Raw genomic sequence first — 12,107 nt, forward strand, 5'->3', positions numbered from 1 at the left:
TCACTTACTAATCATCTCTATCGTCAACATTTCCATTATTAATTTCAGCATCATTTTAGATTATCACGGACTCAATGAAGTACATTAATGTGCAGCTACAAACGGTCGCCATGGCAACCGTTATCTCAAACTGTTTCAACAAAAAGGATATTCTCATTGAATAAATGAACGAAAAGTAAAACAATTCCATGAATATACAAATAGGTCATGGTGTAGCGTTAATCTCTCTGGGTGATTTTAGCTATTAATCGATAGCTTCGTATCTATGTATTATAGAACGTCCTTTGAAAATCAACTATTTGAAGCCAAGAATCAAATACAGTCAGTGTCAGGTCACGGTAGACAAAGATGTGGATCCCTGGCTCATAAAATTTATCCGTATAATCGATATACAGGTGTAATTGATTGCACAGGTGTAAGCAACAGATTGCAAGCCACGCGTATCCGCAATTGTATCCTGCTTGAAATGTCTCCATTGTTGTCCATAAAGCCTGGGACAACTGGGTCTTTGTTTCCTTGACTGTTAACTGGGAGAGAGAGAGAGGGAGAGAGGGAGAGAGAGAGAGAGAGAGAGAGAGCTTGCATAAGCTTCTCATATTGACCTCAACCTTTAGTATTCTTGAACACATTTAATCGGTGAAAATCGGTGTGAGAGAGAGAGAGAGGGGGGGGGGGGGAGAGAGTTCCAACACTATCAATGCTGGGGAAGTAGGAATGCTTACAAAACAGTTTACGTCGGGAGTAGAACCTGGGTCTTAGACAAATGCTTGAACCACCTAAGTGGTAACATCTGAGGCCTGCATCAGTTCACTCCCACATCACGCTACACACCCTGATATATCTGAAACACTGCTCAGGACGGCGTTAAACCAAACTCTCCCACACCGATTATGTATTTCAAATGAACGTTACGTAACTGTGAAATAACAACTCGCATTATCCTCCACCCTCTTCCTCTGATCTTCCCATGGTCGTCTCCAACACTTCCTCTACCTACCTCCTCGAGTTTACTCTGCAGCTGCACTGCCGCACGTCTACGTGTGAGTGAGTGAGTGTTGTTCAACGTCAGCCAGCAATACCCCAACTAGTGGTTAACAGCATGAACACTCGTCTACGTCATCGTGGCGCAGAATGTTGTGACGTATCACTGGATCAGTCTTTTACGACAAACAGCGTCTTATCCATGACCAAGTGTCGTAAACCAGTGACGGAACCAAAAATATGTCCTACTTAGACAGACAAAAGATTATAGACGCAGATTAATTAATGTATTACATTCATTAAATATATTGGCATGCCGATTGATATCGCCCTCTAATCTGCACGGCCACCAAGATCGTTTTATGCGTTAATGTACGTTATCGTACGTGAAATTGCGAGATTTGTTCACTGTCAGTTGAATGCAGCATGTTGGCATCGATCTGCTTAAACTATCGACCACAGATTTGTCTGGTCTAGAGTCGCTTTCACTTACACAAAGAGAGTTAGCGAATATAGTTTAAATATTGATGATCAAGACGTAAGAAAAAGGTAACTCTAAGTAATTGCCTGTAATTATCGCTTTCAACTCGTTCTATCTCTTAACACTTCACCATGTCTAACGCCGTCTGTCCCTACCCCCATCACCGACACCCAACCCCTAACAGTCTTTATAGGGGCTATATATAGCTACATGACGACAGCGTTGAGCAATCGCCATTTGAAGTACTAGCTTAATCAATTGACGTATCTTTTCTTGGATACGCCTGCGCGCTTACAATATCTAGGGAGATATACAATATGCACAGTTCGGTCTCGAGAGTTGCTATGCAAATGATAATTGATTTGCAGCCATGTTTACATGTAAAAAGGGCCAAGGGATTGCTTTCGGGATCAAAATGTCAACTGAAAAATGGCAACGCCGCATACGAATGTTTTGGTGATAAAACAACCCTGGAAAAAAGTCCACTTTCCAAATGGCATTGTTTATTCACAACTCGGAATAATGTCCGCTCTTTACTGTTCTCAATGGTCTGATTGGCATTTTCAACCTTTCACAACAGATAGGGTTGGGTATATACAAAGACCTTGTTCTGAAATTTTTGTATTCCCCAGTAAGCGGGCTGCTTTATACGATTTTGACAAAACAGCAATTTTCGTAAAGAACATATACTCGTCACAGATTGAATTCTTCCTCGATATAAAGGGAGTAATACGGTTTCTGTGTACGTTCATTGATTTTTGAGAGCTTCATCTATAAACCATGATATTTTTAGTATCAAACTATCTTCTTATTTGTCTAAGTAGGCGCCGCGACATTATTTAAGTGAATTGGGAGTCGTGGTTATTTCTTTCCACAATAAAATCTCAGTTCTGAATATTGAACCGAACTCAGTGACAAACGTAACATTCGAGCAATATGAGTGATTGATGGTAGTGCTTAAACATACTAAGTATCCTTATAAATCGAATTCCTTGAAACCGCGGATTGCGTTCGAGTTATCCGAAGTAAGAGTGTCAATATTAAACAATTGGGATTAGTGAGAGAATGTGTTTTCGCCGCTTTTAGAAATAGTCCAGCAACATGATGGCGGGAGACACATGGAATTAACTTCCCGTGTTGTAATCGAACCCGGTCCGTCGACGTGATAACCGAACCCTTTAACCACTACACTACCCAATCGCCTCCATAGTGATAAAGATTCTTCCTAAATCATGACAAGATTAATTATATTAGTTAGCAAACGCTACAGCCGGTAGTGGCATGAACATTGATAAATCCGTTAAAAAATTCAATGTGCTTCTACAGTCTTTAACTCGAAGAAATTCTAAGCAATTAGTTTCAAAAGTATCTACGCTAAAAAGGAAGCGATTCTGTACAATTGAAACAACAACAAAAAATTAACTTTCGTGTACAAAACAGTTTGGTTGTCTGGAAACCGCCACAGTTGCCACACATGCAGAAGAGCGGTGTCACTGTGACACCGTGCCACGAACTGATCCCCCTCGATACAGCCATACTTCCACTGACGACCCGCAGCAATGTACACTGCGACTGTCATGTACATTGCGTGAGAGGCTGTAATCAACATCTCCGCGTGTCGCTTTATCAATAGCTTATGCCATCAGTCAAATTGTCCATATCACTTCTTCATTTCACAGCTGTGAAACGGAAACCGCTTTGTCTCATTCCGCGCGGCTCAGTTACATGTTTGAGATTCGGGTACCAGGATGAAGGACGTCTATCAAATGTCTTGTTTTGTACAGATGACGCTAGTGAAGATTCACTTGTCGTGTGTGTGTTTGTGTGTGTGTGGTGTATATTCCCTGGCCGTAAAACCACGTGGCAACTGATATCTTTTTTTACGAATACATTTGTTTCCACCATTGACATGCTCTCATTTGTGTAGACTGTTACAGGTTACAGCAGTAAAGGGTTGTTTTTTTGTTTATGGCGAGATGTGTCAGTGTGGAGGAACAGTTGGGTATTGATTTTTAGTTTTAGTGAAATGCAAATAACACTCCACAGACGTTCATGCGGTGTTGCAATGAAAGAACACTACATTTCACAAACAGGTTGGACTGTGGTTGTTACTTGTCATGATTAAATATATTGTACTTTGGTTTAATTCACTACACGGGGGTATACGTAATCATTATCAAGGACACCTCGTTAATACGGAAACAGTAAGCCTGTTTCCGTATTAACGAGGTGTCCTTTGACGGTAACTTTTCAACGTCTGTAAAAAATTATGTACATTTCTTCAAACCTTTGTCTCGTTTATCTGTAAATTCATTATCCCGAACGATTGCACTGGGTAATGAAGTTTCGATGCATATATAGTTACGGCGTGTTTTCGAGTTTCTCATTAATTGTGTGAGGGCCGGTCGGGTAGCTTAGTGGTTAAAGCGTTCGCTCGTCACGCCGAAGACCCGGGTTCGATTCCTGACATGGGTACAATGTGTGAAGCCCATTTCTGTGTCCACCGCCGTGATATTGCTGGAAAATTCACACTCACTCACTCATTAATTGTGTACAAGGACACCCTGGTTAAATGGAACACACCCGGGATGAACAGACACAATTATATATTAAGAAAGAAAGAATTTATGGATGTCAACTTCTTTATTATGAGGAACACAACGTTTCGGAGTATATCCTTACTCCTTCATCATTCACCTGATGAAGAAGTAAGGATATACTCCGAAACGTTGTGTTCTTCATAATATAGAAGTTGACATCCATACATTCTCTCTCTCGTGTGTGTATCACTTCTAAATTCCAGTCAAAGACAAGATTATGTATTGTACAAAGGTGAACTCGATCACGCACAGACACAGCCAGGTATAAAAATGGGTTTTTTTTGTCTTGCCATTAATCCCAATGAATTACATGTACATTTAGTATTTCTCTCACCATCTTTCTACCGCTTACTGATTGATAACCGAGTCGAACTAATGTCAGCTAGAATTTCATTGTCATTAATGTTATATGTCGTGATTAAGATTATCTTGAAATGATCTGTAAATTTCTATCTTAAGCAGTTCCAATAAAATAAATAGATTATTGCATTATATATATATATATATATGAAAATCACATTCGTGAAACCGGTTGAGTAAATTATATAGCTCTTTTATATATATATATATATATATATATATATATATATATATATATATATATATATTTAAATTTTTAAAATGCAATATAAAATGCAATAAAAAGTAAATAATAAGACACCAAACTCTTTTTTGAATGGAGCCGGATATTACATTCTAATGCCATTCAAATCTCAGATAGATAGAAGTGCCGGATGTACAATGTATATAGTAAATCAAACACCTTTTATAAGGGTTCCGCGAATTACATTGAGACGCAATTCAAACGCCAAAAATATAGATCCTATGTCATACCAAGAGGCATCAGCATTCATATGTAAATAAAGAAATCATTGATTTTTCCACAAATTCCCTTATCACCCAAAGAACCAGTTCGCGTGCCAGGTACGTTTACATTATCGGCGTTACCGAAGGACGAATCTACCCACATCTATCTCCCAGAGCGAATTACTGGTTGTCGTGTTATTTCTAATCTACCCTGCTTCACCTGGTTTAAAGATAAAAGTGACACAGCTGGGACTAGGGTCGTCACGAGATGAACTCAATCGATCCCCAAGCACTGGACGTGATTGGGTTATCGATCTCATTTGTCACCTGCGTGGCTCCTGTAACGCCGAGTATTAACAGGTGTATGCGGCCCGGCATTGAACTACCTCCCTTCACGGTGCTCGAACAGCAATGCAAGACTGACCCGGGTAATTTTCACATTTTAAAATTTAATAAGATTTTAATTGAGCTGAAACTATGCGTTTTAGTATTTATAAGACGACCGATAACGACTGGGTGTTGGACGGAGGCGTGATTTAATTCAATTTTAAAGGTTAGGTGAAAACGGCTTTAATTTTAAATTGATGAGATCAAATTGATTTTTAGATTTTGGGGGAAGATTGGTGTTTAAAATGAAGGATAATTTGTAAAACTGTTAAATTAGAACTCTTCATTTGCGTTTGTAATTCGACTAAAAGAATAATTTGAGACATAAAGCTTATTTAATTAAATGTTTCAAATTAGTTTAGAAGAATTTCGAAGATGGAATTTAGAACACAGTTAAGTAATATGGCACATTTATGGCTAAATACACACACAGCTCTCACACCTGAGATAATGCAATATTCTCACCTCTAGTTTTTCCTGCTCGCGTTGTTTGTATTGCTCTGCCAACTGCATCTTAAACAACAGCAGCTCGTGTTTGTTGATGTCTTTGGGCAAGGTGCTGCTGCTGCTGCTGTCGGTGACGTCCTCATCCTCCACCTGGACGGCTTTGTAGCTGCTGAACTGCCCGTCACGCTCCGTGGGGTAGTCCGGGGGGGACGTCCGGGGCAGGTCCTCCAGTGTTACGTCAGAATCCGACTTCTTCTGTCGATCCCGGCGTCGTATCCTCAGCAGAACGGTTAAAACAATGGCGGCGATTATGACGGTGAGGCACAGCAGCGTGATGACAATAAGAGCGTTCTGGCCGGGGGACACCCCTGACATCAGCGCCGTGCTGTTTCCGACAAAGACGGTGATTTCTAAAATCCTCTCCCCTGAGGATCGAGGCGGGGTGCCTTCGTCCATCGCGGAGACAAACACAACATATGTTCCCACGTTTTCTTCACGTAAGTGTTTGTTTACGAAGATAATCCCTGACGAGCCGTCAATAGAAAACAGAAAGGATTTTTGGGGCGAGTCCTGTCTCATAGAAAACTGGAGATGAGCGTTTAAGCCCGAATCCCTGTCCTCCCCTTTCACAGCCGTTATCTGGGTACCCGGTGGGTTTTGGAAGGGTATTTTAGATGTCATATTGACTTCGTTAGGGAAAGTGATGATTGGCGTATTATCGTTAACGTCAATGATTTCAACAATCACTCTGACCCTGTTTGCTAAAGATGGATACCCATGGTCACTTGCTTCCACATCGAAACTATACTCGTCTCTCTGTTCCCGGTCGAACACGTCATTAGACAGCAAGATCCCCGTGCTGGTCAAGATAAAGGGCACATACTGACCAGTGTCCACTATAGAATACGTCACAAACCCACCCCCGTCCAAGTCGGTATCGTACGCACGCACCCGTCCCACATGTGTATCAATAGGCTCATTTTCAGGAATTTTAAACAAATACACGGCTTCTCGGAATTTGGGTTCATTGTCGTTTTCGTCCAGAATAAAAATAGTCAAAGAAGTGTTAGATGACATAGGGGGGTCCCCATGATCAAAAGCAATAACGGTAATGTTCAACCTGTCAAACACTTCCCTGTCAAGCTTGTCCACCGCCGTGACCACCCCGCTCACTGGGTTGATGTTGATGAAGTTGGTAATACGTGGGTAAGTGGACGTGATGACGTAGGTGATCCTGCTGTTCTCGCCAGCATCCCTGTCCGCGGCTTTCAGCTGTGTGATGAATTTACCAATGGCGTTGTTTTCAGTAATGTTGGCCACGTAGCGTCGTTGCTTGAATATTGGTGGGTAGTCATTGGTGTCGATCAGATTGACGGTAAAGCTAGACGTTGCTCTCAACGTCGGGCGGCCGCCGTCCTGACACGCGATGGTCAAGTTATATTGGGGTGATGCCTCTCTGTCCAGCACTCCGGACACGACCACCTTGTATTCATTGATCTTCAGACTCTGTAGCTGGAACCGGTCACTCATAACAGAACAATTCACCTGACCATTCGTCCCCGAATCTTCATCTGAAACCACCATATGCGCCACCGCAAACCCAACGGAAGAATGTTCCATAACCTCGGCGGAGGTTACTCCGTTTAAAATATTCAGCTGAATATATGGGGGATTGTTCACAGTGTCAAGAACCTTAATAAACACAATGGACGGGGTCACAAAAGGATCTGACCCACCATCGTACGCCTGTACCACCAAACGTACGGTCTTACCTTGCTGAGAGGATAAGGGTTTTCTGGGAGTTATCTCCCCTGTGAATCGATTGATTTTGAAAAGTTCTCTGTTAATAGCCGACTGCTGTGGACTTAACATGTAAAACACTCTGCCATTATCACCACTGTCTAAGTCCGTTGCATGCACTGTTAAGATGATAGAAGTATTCGGTAAAGCCTCGCTTATATTCGTATGATAATCATCCTGTGAAAATATTGGTGGATTGTCATTCTCGTCAGTTACACTGATATTAACTAAAAGTTCACCCACATTAGGTGGTCTACCGCCATCTCTTGCCTCGATCCTCAGCTGGTAAAAGTCCTTGGTTTCTCTGTCCAGGGGAGAATTGACTATTACTCGAAGGACGTCTCTTCCAGCTACGTTTTTTGTCACTCTTAAAGCAAATGTCCCATTACTTGGGAAAATGTCATACGACTGAACCGAGTGATTCTCGCCGCCGTCCGAGTCCTCGGCAGGCTCTATAGTATAGGATGATCCGACGGAAACCGACTCGGATATTTCCAACTGGATCGCCGGATGTGGAAACTCCGGAGTTTCATCGTTGATATCCTCAAGGAGTATATTAACCAAAATTGTTCGGAAGAACGGCCCCGATTGCAACGCTATGTATATGCTGAATTTACAAATCCGTTTGAATTCACAAATTGTAATATTTTCCCGGTCCAGAACAGATGCTGTCGTTAATACACCCGATCGGTTACCGATCAGAAAATAAAAATTGGGTGTCTCTCCTGGCCGTAGAATCCGATAACGAACAGAAGCAAGGTCCTCTCCAGCGATGGCTGATGAAACGTTGGAGTCCCTTGCAACGTTGCCGACGAAGGTGCCCGGGGCTTGTTCTTCCTCCACGGTGTAGTTGAGAACATCTCCCTGGGCCCCACCCCCGGGGATGACGGCCACACAGACAAGGATAAACAACCCGCGAACACACAACATCGTGGTGATATAGACTAAGAAACTACACACAGGGAAGATGCGCTGAGTTCCATTGACAGTCAACTCTACGGTGAAGACCCGTGTGAATGCACCAACTTACGGAGAATTGAAGACATGTTAAAACAAAAAAGTCCTGATCGATACAGGAGTATCACTGGGGAGTACCGCCATATCCCACGACATGTCCTATATGCCAGCTCCGCTGTTGTCACAAAGTCAATGTCTTGTCGTATTGAAAATCCACGAATAAAATTATTTGCTTTGCTTTGTGACGAGTTCAATACAGCGAGAGTCGGCCCAGCTGTACTGAATGCGCGTATTTCCATTCAATATATACCCGTATCAATTGTTGACTTTTTTCACTTCTGTGAATGCCAGATCCTCGTCGTTCACAGACCAAGTCCTTTCATCAAAGGCAATATTACATCAATGTATGTATTATACGTTACACATAAAACTCGCATACACATGTAGGCAATTGAAGCGTCGCACGTTAACTACACACAGATCCGCTCTCGGGTCAGGAAGCACATTCATATAGTCGACACGCACAAATCGTTCTGTATGCTCTGAAAGTCTTCACTGGCTCGGGAAAAGACGCCTTGTCTTGTCATGTGAGAATATCCCGCTGGTAGAAACAGTCGGATGAGAAAAACATAACTGTCAAACTTTCACTGACACCCAATTTTCACAAGTGTTTAGAAAACTGCTTCGTGCAGGGTCTTCTTGCATAAATGGACCATTCCGTGCTTGAACCACTTGTTCCCTAAAAGCGAAGAAATTCCAACTCCCAAGTGATATGTTTAACAGTCTAACGTAACATGCATTGGCCTCCTCCGCGAGACGTGCTCAAGCCACGCGATACATGGCGGTGTCACAGACCCCCGAGCTAACTCCCGCCTCCTCGGCTTATTGCGTTGATTCAGTCTCCGCACAGGGTAGAGGTCGATACGGAGACGTGGTGCGGAGCTTCCACAATCTCCACGCACTGTAGCGAGAAGACAATCGACACTGAAATCGCTTGACGACTCGTGTCAGAGACTGGTAGCAGGCTTCGCGGCTGTTATTTAATCCGTCTTCATTTCAAAACAGATTTAGATACTTGTCGGAATTTATTCTTACCTTCATAGAATCATGCTTGTTTTCTTGTCATGTTAAAGTCACTTGACAATCGACTCTCGACTCTCGAAACACTACAAAGATGTTCCGCAAATTGCTTATACAAATTGCAAGGTTATTTTCTTTCAAGAATTCGGAAAGAGCAATACATGTCGATGAATGTATAATGTTCCTCCAACACGTGAGTTATGATTTAAAGGTATCCCTTTCCACTGAGGTGAGTATTTCAAAAGAAAAATCGGATCCAATCTTTTAAAGGTGCAGATAGCGTGTTGCTTTTCCCGGTCAGAACGCTTCTCTCGTGCAGAGACGACAGTGGTGCGAGTCTCGCGTCCAGGGCTGCAGTCGGTCTCCTCGTCTTGTTAATCAAACACTCCCAGCTTCTGTTCTGCTTCAAACAAACTTTCAGTCTCGTGTTAGCCTGTCTTCACCTCGCCTGCAAAAGATCAAAGTTTGTGTTAGTGTTTGCAGAAATGATTAACTCTGCTTAATGAGGGGCGCTCCACCCATTAACTTAATGATGTTTGTATTTCTCCAAATCCCAATGCATAAATATTAGATGTTCAATACTCTTGGTACAGAAGTCTGGAGTTGAGCACTTTTTCAACATCTTCCATCTCATCGAACTCAAAGTACACACACTTACCTTCAAGTCAAGGTACTCAGGTGAGTTAATTGGAGGATTATCTCTGCAGCCTGAGTTATATTTATGTAATCCTGTAATCCCCTGCCAACCCCGCCCCTCTGTCCGCAGTCGGCCAATGGTCAGTCTGGTAACTCCATTAGAGGTCCAGCGTCAGAACGGCTGTTTACAATAGCTACGCGGGGATGTATTAATTGACGGTGGGACGGGATTAGGTTGAGGGGGTAGGGAAATCCCCAAGGAATGTATCCCGTGGGTCGGGGACAGATCACGCACCGGGATGCTGCGTAAATACGGGATAATCCGGGCTGTGTCACCGATCCGAGTTAAAAGTATATCAGAATATCAGCTACCGGTACAATACGTACCTGTAATTAACGCCTTTGATGTTACCCGTGGAAATTATCACCTATTGTTGAAGAATATGGACAGGGGGTTCCCTGCTGGAAGTTGACGAGTTTGGTGCCAGTCCGGCAGAGTTTGGTAGTTCAGTTGAGTAAATAGTACTTGGTGTTAAGCGGTTCTAACGGTTTATTTTAAGAAAAGAACGTAATGAGGACAGGTTCCAAACAATTTACAAGAATTAGGAACATGTACATGTATATATGCATTATAGTATATATATATGTGTGTGTGTGTGTGTGTGTGTGTGTGTGTGTGTGTGTGTGTGTGTGTATATATATATATATATATATATATATATATATATATATGCATGTTTATAATAAGATATAGACTCCGACATATATTGTTGTTATTTGTATTGCTACGTCGGTTCCAGCGTGGTATATACGACATTATTGAGTCAGTGAGTGAGTTGGGTTTAACACCGCTGTTAACAGTATTCCTGTTATATCACGGCGTGTCAGCTTATTGTGAGAGGAAAGCCCGAAGTGATGCAGGTCTCAGACGTACGACATTATTGATGTGAGTGAGTTGGGTTTAACGCCACTTTGAACAGCATTCCCGTTGTGTCACGGCGTGTCTGTTTGATTTTGGGAGGGAAGTCCGAATTGATGCAGGTCTTTACCACTTTATTGAAAGCCACGAGACCAATATTGATGTATTTCGTAAGAACGAACGATAGGTTCAAATGATCATGTGTGTTTGCCCCATGTTTGTCTCATACCGGCCATCCTACTATTACTAATGATAATAATCCTGATGATGATGATGATGATGATAGTGGTCGTAATGATTACGAGGATGAAGAAGAACAACCACACTGTCACTTTGACGTGCACCGCCGTCATATCGCTGGAATATTGCTGAGTGCGGCGTTAAACAACAAACAAACACACGTTGACGTGCAATGCACTTGAAGTTCAAATCTCAAACCAATTTTTAGTAGTCTTAAAGCTAACATTAAGATGGCTACTATGTTAAACATTTAGACGTAAACAACACAAAAACACTATTTTCAAGAAAGACGAACATATTTTCTAGCAATGCTATTTCTTCAGGTGAGGATTTTCCTATGTAATGTAATATTCGAGTTGCGCATGCCCAAAGAACCCTCTGAACACAGGAGTGTCTATGAAAGTTTTGCTCTGAGTTTATCACTGCTCAACTTGGGAAGTAATCAGAATAGGAATAGATCGAACAACCTCTGATAAACCAATCTCTAATCACGCACACCACATTACAAGCGGCAAACTGTTTATTAAGTGAGTGAGTGAATTGTTTCAAACGCCACATCAATATTCCAGCAAGGTCACGATGACCTGACAATAATCGGGTCTGAACCAGTCAAACCAGTGATTGATAGCATGAGCAGCGACCAAAGCTGTCGGGGTAGGATGACACGAAATCAACCAAGACACAGATGCCGACCACCCGATCCTCTTGTATGAGCCCTTACACGAATTTATGCAACGTAGGTGGCGGAGAGTAGGTGGATGGGTGAGTGTCT

At 42.3% G+C, this 12,107-nt stretch overlaps 1 protein-coding gene across 2 annotated transcripts in view; it reads right to left on the reverse strand.

The window, feature by feature from the left end:
- LOC124137474 (protocadherin-11 X-linked-like) overlaps nt 1-9,933 on the reverse strand; it is a 28,051-nt gene extending 18,118 nt beyond the window's left edge. Inside the window, exon 1 of one of the 2 annotated variants that reach the window (XM_046503785.2) lies at nt 5,722-9,933. In XM_046503785.2, the coding sequence (XP_046359741.2) occupies nt 5,722-8,433 (2,712 nt within the window). In that variant the 5' untranslated portion in view covers nt 8,434-9,933. The remainder of the gene's footprint in view (nt 1-5,721) is intronic. The other variant, XM_046503786.2, reaches the window with a different exon arrangement.
- Between the last annotated feature and the right edge of the window lie 2,174 nt (nt 9,934-12,107).

Source organism: Haliotis rufescens, unplaced genomic scaffold (assembly GCF_023055435.1).
Source record: "Haliotis rufescens isolate VD_foot unplaced genomic scaffold, xgHalRufe1.0.p SCAF_7, whole genome shotgun sequence".
In the NCBI taxonomy this organism is placed as follows: domain Eukaryota; kingdom Metazoa; phylum Mollusca; class Gastropoda; order Lepetellida; family Haliotidae; genus Haliotis; species Haliotis rufescens.